The sequence below is a fragment of the Lissotriton vulgaris genome, chromosome 11 (assembly GCF_964263255.1).
Source record: "Lissotriton vulgaris chromosome 11, aLisVul1.2, whole genome shotgun sequence".
NCBI classification, from domain to species: domain Eukaryota; kingdom Metazoa; phylum Chordata; class Amphibia; order Caudata; family Salamandridae; genus Lissotriton; species Lissotriton vulgaris.
Window position 1 is genome coordinate 342,543,963 of NC_141699.1, and position 17,881 is coordinate 342,561,843.

The 17,881-nt window shown below is 43.3% G+C and overlaps 1 protein-coding gene across 1 annotated transcript in view; it reads left to right on the forward strand.

Moving 5' to 3' along the window:
- The window catches only part of KREMEN1 (kringle containing transmembrane protein 1), a 363,157-nt gene that overhangs the window by 232,657 nt on the left and 112,619 nt on the right, over positions 1 to 17,881 (forward strand). Inside the window, exon 4 of the mRNA XM_086943299.1 lies at positions 4,178 to 4,302. Coding sequence (XP_086799425.1) covers positions 4,178 to 4,302 — 125 coding nt within the window. The remainder of the gene's footprint in view (positions 1 to 4,177; positions 4,303 to 17,881) is intronic.

A 17,881-nucleotide genomic window follows, 5' to 3' on the forward strand; every position in this document is an offset into this window, starting at 1 on the left:
TAAAGTTAACCCACAAATGACAGCCCTACCTCCAAGGCATATCCTTTCATTCCAGCCATTCCTCACCCTGCCTCCAGCACGCACTATCAGCTCCACAGCACACAACCCCAACTTCACAGCATGTTACTAGTCCCTATTATGCCAGCGCTTCCTCTAAAGCAGCCATACGTTGTTTCAGCCCTTCCTCCAAAGTAGATTCACACAATACCATTCCTACCATCACAATACGTCCATATTGTGCCACGTGTACCTTCATGCTATGTTTAGTGGAAGGTGTTTCACAAGCTGCGTTCTAGGGCATAAGTCCTACCTTTAAATGGTTCTTATATCACACCTTCAGGAACTGAGCACTGCTGGTGAGGGTTACAAAGCTAACCTATGTGTCCTTGAATAGTGATGGATATGCAGTTGATTAAGTAAATGGAAACAGTTTGTATTTGTTGCATTTTTCTCATCAGCTTGCAAGATAGGGACAGGTACAGGGTTTACCACAAAATTAGGCGAGAGTGAGCACAGGCCCCAACCACTGGGGTCGGACTGCTACCCAAGGCAGCACTGGCAAATTTATCACACCAGCAACCATACGATGTGCAGGTAATACAGCAAGAGAGCTAGGCTACTGCAGGAAATGATTGGAAGTGTTCTCCATCCAAGATCAAAACAAGCATTTGCAATAAATACAATTTGTCTCGCCTTTGGGGCCTTATATGTTTTTAGCTATGCAGCACATTAGCCTGGGTGCTGAAACATCTACTGTTCTTTAACATGGAGGGAAAGTAAGCACCAAACGGCATGACATGCCAGGTATGGGAACACATGGAGAGAAATATTGCCTTTCAGCGGAAAATGGTATAGTCCTAAGCTCTGTTTTTAATATAAAATCAGAGCCTTTTGTGGTCATATCACTGAAAATACAAGATGTGAAAAAAATATTATTGTCTACAGGTGCTCGTAGAAGACAATTTCTATGGACTAGAATCTAGAGAATGCTTAAGTGACTCTGGTATTTTACTGGCCTCTGCTGGTCGTTTTCTATCAAGAAAGTTAAATAGAAGCAGTTGCCATAAAAATAAATAAAAAGAAAGCCCCTAAGCAGAAAGCAATTTTGGTATTTTACTGACCTCTACTGGTTGTTTTCTATCAAAGCAGTTAAATAGAGGCAGTTGAACAAGCAGAAAGCAGACAGTTAAATAGAGGCAGTTGAACAGAAAAAAGTCTGTAAGTGGAAACAGACAAGTCCTAGCGCTGATATCCAGAGCCCACAAAGTACATACATATATAAGTATATACTAAAGTATATACAAACGGTCTTGAATGCTCGACCTAAGCAATGGGGTAGATCATTTTGTTTTACAACACATTTTCAACAAGTGTCAACTAAAAACTCATAATTTTTACAGCATCACACATAAAGACATGAAAATGAGGACAATATGCTGAAATGCTAGATAAAGAGCTATACTACAGGACATTAACGAGGAACTGCTGTGTTTTATTGGAGTGATTGTCATAAATCCAGAGAAACTGTTGAGCCAGCTCGCATAACTTTTTACACATCAATGGAGGAGTTAAAAGTAACACTGCAGCCATCACCCATCCCTTGAAAAGGGCCTCACCAGGCCTCTGGCTGTCAGTGCTACCTCTTTATCTGCAAATGAAGATATCAGCTCCAAATCTCAGCATTGGTCAGTCGCCTGATACTTCCCCGCGTGTCTCCCACAATGCCAAGCACGTGCGGGTGCCCTGGTTAGTGAGTGGACGTACGCCATCTGCTAATGTTTGTGTACATGTTCATAGCACGGCACTGGCAGATACCAAAAAGTTTTTTAGATGTAAACACAATTTATTGTATTTAGTCATAGCATATTGCATATTTTGACAGCAATATCATTGTACTATCAGTATTCAACTACCTTTAAGAGCACAGTTTTAGGTAGTAATGCAAAAGAGACATTCGAGCTGCAACGTTAGTACTTGCACAACCAAACACCCTTAGGGCCATATCTATGAAGGTAGCAATTAGCAATTCTGTAATAGCGATTTTTTAGAAATCGCTATTTCAGAATCGCAAATTGCTATGTATCAAGAAAATCGCAATTTTTTAGCGATTTCTTGATATTCCCTAATTGCGAATTCGCAAATTGCGAATTCGCAATTAAGGAATACTTTCCCATTCATTTCTATGGGCCAGGAGGCCCATAGGAATGAATGGGAGATTTGCGATTCACAATTTGCTAATCGCAAATTGAGAATAGTTTCAAGGATGCAGGGGTGTCCAAAGGACACCCTGTTGCACCCCTGAAATATGCATGGGTGCAAATGTGGTGCACATACATGCCCTAGGGCATGTATGTGCGTCACATGGCACTTTGAAAAATGCAGAAAATATGCATTTTTCAAGGAATTTGCAACTTATCACCAACTAGAAGTTGGTGGTAATTTGCGATTCCTTAAGGCCAATTTGCGAATTTTTTTGGCGTCTTACATTGCATTTAAGGAATCGCAAAATTTGCGATTCCTTAAATGCAATCGCAAAATAAGGAATCACAAATTTTGCGATTCCTTATTTTGCAAGCAGATTTCCTTGATACATACCGTTAGTACAAATTGCACTCGCAAACGCCCAGTCAATTTGGCTTGATACATATGGCCCCTAGTTTTTAAATTGCCTATAACTGGGTAAATGTCACTATTTGTGCTTTTTAAAAGTGGTTTTCCAGGAGCTCAGAAGACAGCGTGACTCTTAGGAGCTATTGATGACATTAGTCATTATTGGCACTACTGCCGGCCCTAGAACTTATATTACTGAAAGAAAACACAGATGTTTCAGGAAGATGTCCCTGAATGTGCCGAGCATCAGATTCACTTGTTAATATGTTAACCACAGCACTCCAGGACCAGGTCATCATGGACACTGTTCCCAGTTAAATTGCAAATCATTGTTTTTAGTTATGTTAGTGTAATTACTTCAGTTGAAGCAAAGCAAGACTAAAGCAGTCAGAATGCATTAGATTGTGATCAGAAAGTCCAGGACTAGAAAGAGTGTCTGTAATGACATGTAATAAGGTGGCTAGCCTGATAATTATAGACTGGAACTGTATCAGTTTGGTAAAAGTGTGGTATAGCCGTAGAATCAGTTTTTAAGTTAAACATACATACCACGCTCAGCTGCAAAAATAAGGTCCAATACATGACCAGCTGAGTATGTAGCAAATGTGATAAATATGAGCGCTTGGTGGACCTGAAGCATTGAAAAGCCAAATTTTTTTGAAAGGTAACCTTTAGAAAAGCTGGTGATGCTTCCGGGTAGTGCGTGGTGGGTATATTACCTACTGCGCCCCCCAGGTTTTATTATGGGTTTTTGCATTATGAGATATATTTTTTTGTACTTTTTCACAAACCGGGTACAATATCCTTACAATTAGCAGCATGTACATTTGAAGCTGCTTTGCAAAAGGCTCTAGGGGCTCTAGGAATCAGTATTTACTGTGCCATCAACATTTCTGAGAAATAAAAGCCTCTTGTGTGTTTCACTCTTGAAGCATACTTGGCAATTGGAGAACATAGTAAACTGGAAAAATGTTGTGGTTTTTCGGCTGGCAATATATCTGCATACCGTAGGGCTTGCATAACATGGGCATGTTGTGGAAGTAGAACTGGAATGACATGACTCATGCCATGGATTATGGCAGAGGTGATTTTGGAAAGCATAGGTGGTGGTGGGAGTGCTTGGTGTGAAATTGACATGCAGTGTTGTTGGGACTCCCATGACATGGGTATGGTGCAGCACCAGGGCTTTTATTATATGAATTTTGTGTGCACACATTTGAATATAAGACATCTTATAAGGGACATAGATTAAAATGAAATCATTACGAATAACAATATTCTGATATTTTAAATATTGGATAAATAACTGCTAAAGTTTCTCACCTGAATATTCTGCACATTGTAAGACTTGCCTGATGCCACCCAAGAAAAGAAATCCTTTGTATACTGGACCTGAAATCAGTAGTCCAAACCTCAAATATACACATCAACACAAGTTATCTGGTTGCCTCTTAACCAACAATTTTCTGCAAATTGCGAATACTTGCAAACATAGTCTTCTTCACAAGCACTACAGTCATGTTATACAAGACATTCAAATAATGCTTTCTGTATTTCTTTCTTTTAGTGCCTGGAAACCTAGGCTGCTACCGGGACCATGGTGATCCACCTCCTCTGACCGGCAGCAGCGAGACCTCCAACAAACTGACTATACAGAGCTGTATCAGCTTCTGCAGGAGGCAGCGCTACAAGGTAATAATGCCTGAATTTCTCACGAGATGTGGGTGGGGTGTTAAAACATACCAAAAGAGGGATTCCCTCTAAGCTAGCATTAGGGTAAACATGCTACAGTTTTTCATGTTTATTGTATGGTGAGAGTCGGAAAAACTAGCGCATCCCATTTAAAATGTATATTCCTGCCTTTAGTGAAGACAAATGCAATCACCTCTACAGTGTATCCAGGGAATGCTCTTCCACACATAGGTGTTAAACCATAAAAAAGTTTGGGCTTCAATATCTTGGGTTTTCCTCAAACCTAAAACATGCGCTTTGGAAGTCATTAGGAAAAACGTGACAAAATGAGTTTGCGGAGGTGAGTGAAGGTAACAATCTGAACATTCTCTAAGAGAGAGTACTTTGTAAGATTTAGAACCCAAATGAGACAAAATATGTCCTCAGAGAAAAGGAATAATTTCTAATTAGGCACACCTACAATGCCCTATTTCTACCTACTATTTAAAAAAAATTGGACTTTGTCGCCATCCCTTGCCTATCTTTGGGGCCCTACTGTGACACCCTCTATCGTCCGAAATCTTCCCCATTTTTTCTTTCTGTTTAGGATGGTGGAAAAAACAAAAAAATTAAAATGACCCTAAGCACTAGTTCACCCTGCACAAATGTCCAATTCCCTTATTTTGGAGGGTATTGAATGAAGTTTTTGTGCCGTTTTCTTTAGAAATATTTCTTGTCTTCCAGGCCCGGAATTAAATACTGACTCCATAATGCTCTTGGCCTCTCTCTTCAAAGTTTTTTCTATTCCTTACATTGTTTTTTTAGATATTGGCTCCTGAAAAATAGTATTTATTTTTTATCATAAACCACACACTACTGTATAAGTGAGCTCATGTAGTTCGGGGCATGACCAGAAAAAATGATTTATTAACAATGGTCAAAGCCATGGTAGTTTTGTGAGCAGTCTGTTAACCTATGAAAATATGTAAGAGCCAGGTTTGTGGCTGTGTGATTCTATGTGACATAATGTGTCTGCATTGACCAAGGTCACAGTTTGATGCAAACTACTAAATGTATTCCTTCTTCTGAGTAAAGCAAGATTGTGACAGCTTGTATGTCTGATGTTTTGCTCTTAATACAATAGGTGTCTTTACAGTTGATGAACCTTAGAGTGGTCACATTAAATTCTGGTGAGTACTTATGATCCACTGCATAAATTGCCCTCTGCTACCAAGTGTTAACATTTGCCGAGGCGGTCTATGACGGCTTCAGATTTTTTTGCCCCTTTTTTGCCCATATTTGGCTCATAAAAAACACACATGAGTTGTCCACTATATTGAGTTCTTTCTCATCTCAAACCCAACCTTTCAGGTATATAAAAATGTTTGATCCTTAATTTCTCAAAAACGATTGAACTGATTCATGCCAAACCACAACAAGCATTGGAAATGCAATAGGTCTCGGATTTATTTGAGTTAGAGCTAATGGCATTGTAAATGCCTTTTAGCCATGTGTTATGGAGTGTATGCAAGTGGTGTGTAGTGGAATTATGTGGGTTGCATTGGAATTGTAGCAATGGTGGCATGCTGCGCTTTAGATGAATATGTTTAAAAGTAAAGTGCACCATACTGCGATTGCTACAATAGTTAATTGTGGATGCGTTAACAATTGATGTGTGCACTGATGGCTAGTGGTGTGTGTGCTTGTAGGAATTGTGCACTGATGGCTGGTGGTGTGTGTGCCTGGTGGAAGCATGCACTGCCGGCTGGAGGTGTGTGTGCCTGGTGAAAGCGTGCACAGACGGCTGGTGGTGTGTGTGCCTGGTGAAAGTGTGCACTGACGTCTGGTGGTGTGTGCCTGGTGAAAGTGTGCACTGGTGGTGTGTGTGTGTTTGATGAAAGAGTGCACTGACGTCTGTTGGTGTGTGCCTGGTGGAAGCGCGCTCTGACGGCTGGTGGTGTTTGTGCCCGGTGAAAGCGTGCACTGACGACTTATGGTGTCTGTGTCTGCTGAAAGTGTGCACTGACGGTGTGGTTGTGTGTGTGTGTGGTTGTGTGTGGTGGTGAGTGTGTGGTGGTGAGTGTGTGGTGATGAGTGTGTGGTGGTGAGTGTGTGTGGTGGTGTGTATGTGTGTGGTGTGTGTGTGGTGTTGTGTGTGTGGTGTGTGTGTGTGGTCTTATGTGTGTGATGTTATGTGTGTGGTGTTATGTGTGTGTATGTGTGTGTGGACTTAGTTCGAGTTTTCGTACCCTGCACACTCACACACTGCCCCTACACACTGCCCCTACACACTCACACACTGCTCACACTACACTTTTTCTCTATAAAAGACTAAAACATTAAAAGGTGTACTTATTTATTGTATTTTGTTGTATTTTGATTATTTCAATATAGAAATATAACCCTTAAAATAACAGGTCAAACGGCAAAGTGTTGAGTCCATTCATTGCGGCACTGATGCCTTATGTTCGTACCTGACTCTCTGGAGCGACCTTTGGGCCAGGTCCGATGGCGTTAAAGGCCTGGATCTGCAGCTCATACTCGGTCCACTCCTGCAGGTGAACTCCCGCTCCAGTGCCGGTCCTCAACCCACAGCTCAAACGAAGCACCGAGTCACAGACGCCGGGATTCTGGATTCCAGCCTCAGAGAGGGTGGTGCAACCTCAGCTGATGGCCGGCCCCATGGGACTGAGTCACCGACCCCTCCCGCCTCTGCACACAGCGCAGGTTTTTCTTTCCCAAGAAACGAAACTCAAAACGCTGTAGTTTCGTTTACAGGCCCTCCTGGTTAGTTGAGGTCACTGTTCAAGCAGAAAAAAAAAGCTCGCGAGTGGTGCGCGCGTGCGCGCGCCACTGCAAGCATATGTCTTCAATTATCGCGGCCGCGATAATTGATGACATATGGCCTTTGGTGCGCGTAACAGACACCAATAGGCCATAGGCAGAGCTACACGACCGCCCATGGCCTATTGCATGTTCTGTTTTAAAAGCACACGCACGCAAAGGCCAATGAAAATGGACCTAGGAAATAACACGCATAAGCTGCGTGGAATTCCTAGGTCCATTTTCTAAACCCTGAGAAAAGGACTCTGGCTGCGTGACACTGCTGCGCAGTGTACGCTAGGCCTGAGACCTAAAAAGCACAATCTGCGGACCAAGATATAACTTACTGCCAAATTTGGTGTAATTCTGTTCAGCGTTTTTTGCTGTATACCTGACTAAGGAAGTCTATGGAAAATGCATGAGGATTTTGTGTTTTTGGGACCCCTCTTTGTTCTCAGCCCCCGTTTGACGGATCACCCCAAAATTTTCCATACACAAACTAGGCCAATAAAAGCACTTCTTTGGCAAGTTTCTTGTAGACTCATCAAATGGCGCCAAAGTTATTAGCAACACAATAGAAACTCTGACATAACTATCCACCTGTATGGGTGGGCAAAGTGCCAGCGCTCAGGAAAGGGACAAAACCATGTAGAAATTGAGAGGGAGCCAATGCAAGGCTAAAAGGGGAGTGGTATTTAATACGTTTTTAGGCTGACTCTGCTTTGGGCACCCACACAAGGGAGGTATCATTTTTATTTGGAGACTGAGGGGAATGCTGGATGGTAGGAAATTTGTGCCAGCACAGTGATGTTTTAGATACTATTGAGGTTTGGAAGGGGATTCTGGGGAAGAAGATTTTGGGGTATCCATGCAAGTCACACCTCTCTGGACTTTTTAAATGTCTGGGTTTGGTAGGATTCCCTAGATGGCCGCCTAAACCAGGACCAAAAACCCAAGTGCCTGTCTTGCAAAACCAGTTGGTTTTGTAATAGATAATTTTTATGTCTCCACAATATGTTTTGAGCCCTTCCCTGTTGCTGTCAATTGACCCATCCACACAAGTGAGGTAGCATTTTTTAACGGGAGACCGGGGGAGAATGCTGGGTGGTAAGAAACTTGTGCCAGCCTGGTGGTCTCACAACTTTCCCACGCAGAAAAGTGATTTTTTTGGGGTCAATATTTGAGAACCTGGCGAGTGCCACATAACTCATCCCATCCTGGATTCCCTGGGTGTCTGGATTTAAAAAATGTACATAATTGATGGGCTTCCATAGGTGCCAGCATAGCTAGGTTTCCACAGCTATGCACATTGCAAAAAAAGGGGCAGTTTTCAGTGGAAAATGTGATGACATTTCCTGTTGCGGGCACTAGGCCTACCCACATAAGTGAGGAACTGATTTTATCGGGAGACTTAGGAAAACACAGAATAGAAGAACACATGTTATTACCAGTTGTCTTTCTCTGCATTTGCGCATTCTAAATGTAAGACAGTGTGTAAGAAAGATGTCATTTTGAGAAACGCCCTCTAATTCAAATGCTAGTATGCGTTCCCAGACATTCAGAGATGTGCAAATAACCACTGCTTCTAAGCTCCGTATCTTGTGCCCATGTGTGGAAATACATAGGTTTCCTTGATACCTATTTTTCACTCTTTATATTTTATCAAATGAATTGCTGTATACCGGGTACACAATGAAAAATCTTTGCAGGGTGCAGCTCAGTTATTGGCTCTGGGTACCACGGTTCTTAGTGAAATGACAAGCCCTCCATATCACCACAAAAAGAAGAGTCCCACAGACGTAACGGTATATTGCTTTTGAAAATCTACCATAGTTTGATGTCACAAATGAAAATGTAGACACAAGTGGCTATTTTTTTTAACTCACTTTCAATATTTCTTTATTTCAACTGTTACTTTTTATAGGAAAACCTTGAGGGATCTACAAAAATGAGCCCTTGCGGAATTCAGAATGATGTCAAGTTTTCAGAAATGTATAGCTTTCTGGGATCCACAATGAGTTTCAGGCCCGTTTTCACCACTAACCTGAAGAAGGTTGGAAGCACAAAAAATAGGAAAAATGGTCTATCTATCAGTAAAATGGCAATACTGCATTGATAAATGTGGTTTTCTGATTCAGGTATACCTGTTTCTAAAATCTGGGAAGATGGTAATTTTCGCACCACAAACCTTTTTTGATGCCATTTGCAGGGAGAAAATAAACCCTTCCTTCTTCTGAACTTTTTTCCCATTTTTCTCAAAACAACCAAAATGTAGCTGTATTTTGGCTAGTTTCTCATCCCCTCGACGGGAATCAACAAACCCTGGGTACCTTTAGAATAACCGAAAAAGCCCAATAAAAGGCTTAGCATAGGAGGGGGAGGGGGAGACCTAGCAGCAAAGGGGTCAAAACAGCAGTTTTTAATGCTGATATTTTACTACTTCAGACCTTTTAAAATATTTAAGTCTGGGACCAAAATGAACGCCAGGCCTATTGGCTCTGCAAATATCTGTTTTTGGTATACACTTGTGAGTATTTGCAGCACTGGTTGATGGCAGACTTCCTTTTCTTGACATTTGCAAGCTCAAAAACCGGACAGTAAATTCCCAAAGGCTCAGAGAAAACCCCAGAAGCTTTAGACAGGCAAGTTCTGCAAGTTCACTTATCCAACTTTGACTGCATTCAAGGGTGGCATCCTCCTTTATAGTGAACACCCTTTAGTTATCAGCTACAGCAGCTAAGCTTCTATCAAGAAACCTTTGATATTGAGGCTTGGCCGGAAGAGCTGATCACATTTCAACCAGGGCAGGGATGAGGCTGGTGGAAAGACTAAGAGGGCTGGAATTACCTGTTTGTGTCAAGCCCCAGCCACATTCATTTCTGTTTTTTACTCCTATCACTGCTTAATCAGATCATCACCATAAATCGCAAACTAAAGTTCTTGGTAACCATTTTTAATGGCACTCTGCCCATAGGAGGCCTAGACCACTGAATACTAATAATGATTGCCATCTTATTCTGAGGCTGTGGAAAATATTCAAATTTGCCCGCCATCCCATTCCTTTTTTATGGACTTCTCATCCAGGGCTGTGGTAAGTAAATGCACAGCTGATAATGACAATGTTCTCATACGTCATATTCAACCATCGGGTACATTAACTTCAGTGGCCACAGAATGTCAGGATGATTTTGGCAGTGAGGCCTGTTACACATGGCCAGTTTTCCATTGGCTTTCACTGGAAGGCATGGCGACTCGGAGAGTTAGTGTGCAACCTGCTAGGTGCCAAATGTGCATGGTGATGCCGATGAAAAGAGTGACTATAGCAGCTGTGCAGTTTATTTCCTTAATGTTTATGGACACATGGACATCTGGAGAAGAGTGGTGCATGAATGCTGCAATGCACAGAGATTTTCTGGATAGATCCAGCAAACAGCACCACACACTTGAACGTATGAAGTTGATGCCTTGAGGGACCCCACTACAGGTGCACCTTTTTGTGGCATACTCATGTAATTGCAATATTACACTTTTGTGTTTTCATCGTGCTCCTTTCCGAATTTCCATAGAATCTGTGGAAGCTTCACATAGCTTACTTCCTGATTTTTTGTTTGTTATGGAAACCCCTTCAAACATTCTGGTTACTCTGCATACTCTTTATTGTCAGCTAGCATCACAGCTATTAGCATTAGTCATCTATGGTGGTGGGTCCACGCCCATGCAATTGAGTGTGCTAGCCTAAGGTTTCTCTCTAGATATTCCTTCAGACACCTAACAGTGACTTTTGAGATCAAAGAATTTGAAGAAAGGCAAACAAGGAAAATTGAATAAACTCCATCTTCAGTCCCCATGCACCGGGACTAACAATGCCACAACTTGCAGGACCCAGCACCCTTACCCAGGACCAGAAACAAACCAAAACTCATCTCTCAGTTGTTTCTGCACGAGGGCACTCTGGCTACTGGAGTACTGGACAGTAGAGAAAATGGAAGAGCCAAGGAGATAAGGGCTTGTTTCTGAGCACTATACATCATCCACCCCACACAACACAAAATCTGTAGATCTCAAATGAAGATACAAGCAAATAATCAAGCATTGCATGCAATGTATTCAAGGAATGTCTTTCTAGGGGCCACTCCACGTCATGGGAATGTTGCTGATAACAATCACAAATCTATAATATTGCAGTCTGCCATAGAAGATCCCATACTACATAATGGCATCCAAAGGGCATAGGCACCCGACTGCCCATAGGCTGCAATGGAGCTCTGAGATCTGGTCATAGATATGTGAAAGTTATTTCTGCAAAACCAATTATTGTCTAATGCTCAATTAAATGATCTTTCCTATAAGGACTGTCAGCGAGGGCTTTAATGTCCTCACAAAAGTTCCTTCCAACTCAGAAGACATCCATATTAAAGGCATGTCTATAGTTACTTGGGCAACCAGCTATAGAATATATTGACCCCTTATATATCTTGAGAGGAGATTATAATTTCTTTCAAGGCTGACCGTAAAAAAGGTATCTCTTTGAAGCTCTCTCCTCTTTAGGTAAATCTGAGACTGTTGCCGTACTAGTACTCTTTGATATTTTCCTTAGCCTTTAGGAATTGATGCAACCACAAACTTTGCAGTGTGGGAAATAGAAAAGAGCATTGTTGTTACAGAGGTGTCTCTTGTGTTGTAGCATCAATGTATTAGGCCCCACTTTAATTTGATACTATCATTTTGTCAATTTTTCTCCTAAGTGTAATCGCAACATATGCAGCTACAACATTTCACATGGCCTATAAGAGTCGGTAACCCCCATGCATCGATGATAGTTGTTTTTTGGGGGGTTTGGGGCAGGGCTGCCCGGACTAGATGATCTTTAATGTTTTTTGCCCTTTTAAAGGCGAACAATGGGCGTTCAAGATTCAGTTGGCCAGCATTTAACACAGGCCAGTGCTTGACTATACTCTTTTTGATTGCATGTGATGCTGGTGAAAATGTGGTGACACAAATTAGGCGTGTGGTAGCTGCATATGTTGCGATTACACTGTTGAAGGAAAAACCTTTGAGCACGGAGCAATCAAATTTGAGAAAAAATATTTTTCTAACTGTAATTCAATAAATGTTGCGTATGCAATTTTCTGTCCTTGCAAAATGATCTACGTAGGCCAGACAAGCCAGAAAATCAAGCTTAGGATCGGACAGCATCGCAGCAGAATCCGGTGTAAAACGGCGAATGCACCCCTAGTGGAGCACTTCACGGACAATGGACATACTGATAATGATCTCAAATGGATAATTATCACAGTGATCAAACCACCCCCAAGAGGGGCAGACATTTCACAATTACTCAACAAGGAAGAGCTCCATTGGATTCTGAGAACCAATAGCATCCACAGTGGCCTCAATCGCCTTGAAGACTGGACCTCCCTTTTATAAAGATGTCCCTTTTATAAAGATGTCTCTTGTAACACGTATTCAAGTCACAAACTGTGCCACTCTGCATGTACGTGCTCGTGTAATCACAATATAAGTCACTTACTCTGCACCTTTCCTGGGCAACCCACACCACCTTAAAATGGCCGCCTCCTTCCCATCATTTTAGTCCCTCTTTGCTTTCTGCCGATAGTGTGCCTTAACCAGTCCCTCTTCACTTTCTGCCGATAGTGTGCCTTAACCAGCTCTGCCTAGGCAAACCGGCAGTCTCCATTGAAACTCCGAAGCAGATGCGGCGATACTGCCCACACTCACTGAAGTAAGTAGCATGGCCAGATCCCTTGGACACCACTTCTTTAACATGGCGGGTTCATGCCTAAACCCATTTTTACCCCTTTCTGCTTCCAGGTAATGCGATCGTGCATTCTCCAACAGCTGGCACACAGCACCCAACAGGACTTTCTGCCATTAAGCAAACAGAATTGGTAATTTAATTTATTCTGCTTTACACTCAATTTCCGTGTCAACTCCACCCCTTCTTAAACTTAGAAACCTCCACCTCTGCTTCTTGTTCATTTAGATCCCGCTGGTGCCACCAACCCCCAAAGTCCAGATGCTGAGCGCCCTTGCGCCTATAGTGAACTGTTGATTCTCTGCCACCTTAGGTAATTTCCCTATTGCCCTCTGGGTTTACCCAGGAGAATATTTCTTTCACTCTCGCACCGCGCCGTTTTTTGTTCCTCCTGACTCACTGGGAACACCTTGCTCATGATCAGGCACTGCGCCGGTTCGTCGTCTTTTAATATGCTGACTGGTTTTATCATACTCACTTGTCTTTTCTCCGTTGAATCACTGCAATAATTCACTATGTCATGACGAAGCTGTACTAAGCACCATAATTCGGCATCAATTCAACCAACTCCTTTTTAACGTCGTCACTGCGACACGCATTTCAATCCTCACTCAGTATAAACTAGAGAAATGTCACCACTTCTGCATGAAATTCAGTCCACACTGATCACGCAAATCCAAGCACCTAAGTCACAAACATTATGCTGAAAACATGCCGAGTATATTGTTGTCAAATGTGGTTAAAATTCTTCCTTTTCATTTTTATCCCCCCTTTTTTCTCCCCTTCTTCCTTTTTTGTATGTAAAGAATTGTTAAAAAGGTGTGATACATTATTATCAAGACAGCAATGCATTATTTGTTTGTCCTGAAGATGATGCCCTAAATTTAATGTTGGCATCGAAACGTCGTCGACACCCAAACACCCTATGCACCAGACTCAAGCTATAACACATTGTGCAACGGTGTTAAATGATTAATCTTTGTCTGTCTATACTAAGTACAAGTGTACAGACCCATTTTGGCTTGCCTTTTGGCCAATTCTGTGTTCATTGTTCTGTCTTGTGTTCTGTGGGTCACGGCTGTGCCCACTTGTTATTTGAATGTTTTATTTGATACTACTTTTGGAAAATACTATGAAAATAAATTCTTGTCCGGCTGGACAAAAGACATACATTCTATTCTAGTGTATGGTTATCTATCACACTGTATTCCCCCTGAATAGGGACCACTGTTCTCTATAACATGAAATTGCCCAAGGTCCCTGTCTAAAATTCCTTTGGGTTCCCTTGTTCTGTATAATAGTACATCATATTATTACAGCACACACGTTTAAAGACACATCAAAGATAAGTTTTACGAAAAGCCATCTTAACATAACCTCGGGTAGCACCAACTTTTCTCTTGTCATTTTCAGTACCCACATTATACATTCTAATATGCTATTCTTACTTAACACATGAAACATTTTATTCTCACACGAGTGTCTATGTTATCGTTTATTTTCACATCTATCTAATCAAAAGAATGCGTCATTAAAGTGGCAAATTTCACACTTGATTATTGACTGTTATGCGCAACAGAAAACTACTTCTAACGTTCTGTATGCTTTCATGACGCATTATCTAAATCAGATCTTCGTCCTATGTTTTTTTTAATGTGAAGTCTAACACAGGTTTGTCATTTTCATGCAAATTGGTGTCACAAATCATTTGTGTGTAAAATGATGTAAATAAATGAGAGGATATACCCTGCTCCATCATGTTACTCGTGGACCCAATTTGCTGATGAAAAAAACATATTTCCAGCCTGTTAGGAGAGGACACTGGAGAGAGCTGGAAAAGATGCTTCAGTTTGAAAACAGACTCATCTTTGCATGAATTTTGGATTTTTCTCAACCCATTTGTAGATTTATGAATGATTAAACCTGAATTTGGGGTTTGTGTTCTATATGCTTAATTTATATAGATACACCATTGCTATGTTTGTGTGTGTGTGTTTATATATATTCACTGAAAAAACCATAGGTTTCACAAATGTTATAGTTAGCTGAGCATTTCACTCATACAAAACCATTGAAATTTCCCCGTTATAGTTAGTTCAGCTAACTATAACTCACGCGCCCGCAATGCACTGCTGATGACGTCCCATATTACATCACTCATGACATGGTCAGTGACATCACTGAGAGGTGCAGTGAGGGGGCTGTGTCCTCCTCCTGATCCCGTGGCCAATTCCGGCCCGGGGACCCCACCCCCGGGGCATGGCCAACTATTCTTTTTTTTTTGTGGAGGGGACTGCATAGCCCCCTCCTATGCCTTCTTAAGGCCCTGTGACTCCATCACCGGGGCCTGCCTTTTAAAAAAATATTTTTTTTATTAATGGTGGAGGGGGGCCGCGTGGCTATGGCCCCGGTGACCCCATCCCCCAGGGCCTGCCCTCTCCGATGGGGACCGTGGGGGGTCCCCAAGCCCCCCACGGTCCCTGCCGGCTCCCCGCATCCTGCAAGAGCCGGCATTGCTTTTCTGCTTGGGGAGCAGCTAACATGCTGCTCCCCATGCAGAAAAGCAATACGCTTTGATTTTTGAAAGAGGGAGCAGGTTTCCTGCTCTCTCTTTCAAAAATCAAAGCAGTTTGCTATGGTAGGGCGGGAGCCACGAGGCTCCCGCCTACCATAGCAAACAGCAGTGTCCCAGGGGTTGGCACCCCGGTACACTGCAGGAGCCGGCCCTGAGGGGGTGGCGGTCCCCAGGGCCATCGAGGGCTCCTCCTCCCACCTATTAAAAGCCCCGGGTGGTGGTCCCCGGGGCTGGGGGGTCCGTCATGGACCCCCTATTTTACATATTTGAGCCCCGGGGAGGTTGCGGACCCCGGGGCGTGTGCGGGGGCTTGAGCCCCTCCACACAGGTTTTTTAAAATTTTTATTTAAAAAAATGAAGCCCCGGGGGGTTGCGGTCCCCCGGGCTGCGGGGGAGCTGTGTGCCCCTGCTATTATAATTACTTTGCCTTGGGGGTGGTGGTCCCCGGGGCAGTGTGGGGGGATTTGGCCCCCCACACCTTTTTTTGATTGTGCCCCCGGGATTTGGTCCCCCCGGAGGCTAATTTTAAAAAAAGCAGACCGGGTTTTTTTTTTCCCCACTGGGTACGCGATTTAAAAAAAAGAAAAATTGTATGGGCCTTGGGGCTCTTTGTGGGACCCCCTGAGCAGGCCTAGGGGGTCCCGGTGTTTCTACCCTGCCCCCTTTGCGCACTTGTTTCACTGCTTTCTTGTGCCTCGGCGAGTGGAAGCAGCGGCGGTGATTCTGCGGTTGAAAAAAGTATATATATACTTGTTTTTGAATGCATTTTAATGTTACCCTTAAACTCAATTGGAGTTGTTATGTCAAGTTATGTATGCAAGCAGTTTAATTTGCTGATGTGGGGGCACGATAAACCTGATGAGAAAAATAAAGTTTCAATACCTCATCTCTTGTTTGGGTTGTGGCATGGGTTGTGCTTATTCTCGCTGTCAGTGAGAAGGCCACATGCCCTCTCCAAAGTTACCTAGCAGCACCTTATGTATTTTAAGAAGGACAGGGCCAGACTGGACTTTTAATCCACTGGGCAATTCCATGGTGCTGGAGCCCTTGTAGCATGGACATTATATAGGGTTAACCAGGGGTTGCAGCTGCGACCCCTGGCTTTCCCCTTGCTACCCCTGATGCTGCCTTTGCGACCCCTGGCCTCAAAGGTACCAAATGCCTGGAACACAGGAGCAGCTCACCCTAATGAACGTCGTTCGGAGCTCCATTTTCATGGTTTTCTGTCAAATTTTTATTTAAGAAATAGTGAATAATATTATTCACTCTTAGTGTAATACAATATTGGGTAATAATTTGCTGGAATATAACCCTATCTGACAGCTACGGTAAGAAAAAATGCTTTTAAATGTATGTTGTATTCATGCTTGTAGGTGAATGTGTTTATTGGAGAGAATGTAAATGTGTGTGTATGTTGAAGCATGTGTGTGTGTGACTCAAAAAAAGGTCAAATGGTGTGTGATATCACTTCCTATATCCCTGGAGTTTGGTGAATTGACGCCCATGCCTTGGAGGCCAGTTTTGAAAGACCCAGGGCCGTTTCTGCCATTAGGCAGGACTAGGCGGCTGCCTAGGGCGGCAAAATGGTGAGGGTGGCATTGTGGCAAAAAAAATCATGTAGTAGAGTGCACTGTGCAAGCGCACCTGCTGCATATGACATGTTGCGCAATTTAAACTTTAGAGCCGAAGGCACGCAGCACACCCTAGATTAGTGGCGGGGGCGGCGCGCACCCTAGCTTAGTAGCGTGTGTGGAGCTGGACGGACACACTAGTGCTAAGTGTGGATCCCCAGGGCCGTCAATCTTGTAGCGCTGGATAGCGCTACCAATGACAGCCCTGGGCAAAATTTTTGTCCAGTCCGTGAGCAGTGCTTCAGCCAGGGAGGGCAGCCAGTGACGGTGATGTATGACGTGCACGGCGCACCACCAGTGCCACCATCGATCCCTCTCGGTGCGCGGGGGACGGCTGCCGCGCTGCTCTGGTGTCCGTGCCCAGCTGGCTGGCCCCTGTGTGGTGGCCGTGAATTAACAGGCTGAATTAAATTAATTACTAATACTGCTGCTACTGCAGCTGCCACCAACCCACAGTCTTGTTGTCCCGTCCGGTCCCGACTCCCGGCCCTCTTCTTTTACTGTCTCCGACTCCAGCACCACGAGCCTGCAAACACAGCACAGCCGTGGTGGTCGTGGGGACGTAGGTGACTTGAGCAGTGCACCAGTGAGTCAGCACTGTTAGCGAAGGCCGCTGGCTGCGAAAATAAATATAAATATATATTTCGGACGGATCGGATTTGGATGCAATCCAAATGTAATATTGTTGTTCACTCAGGCCTGCTAATGTTAAATGAAAATGAGGCGGCGGCCTGTGAGTGAATCATTATCTCTGAGACTCCGAGCTCGTCCACTCCTCACGGTCACAGCCAGGCT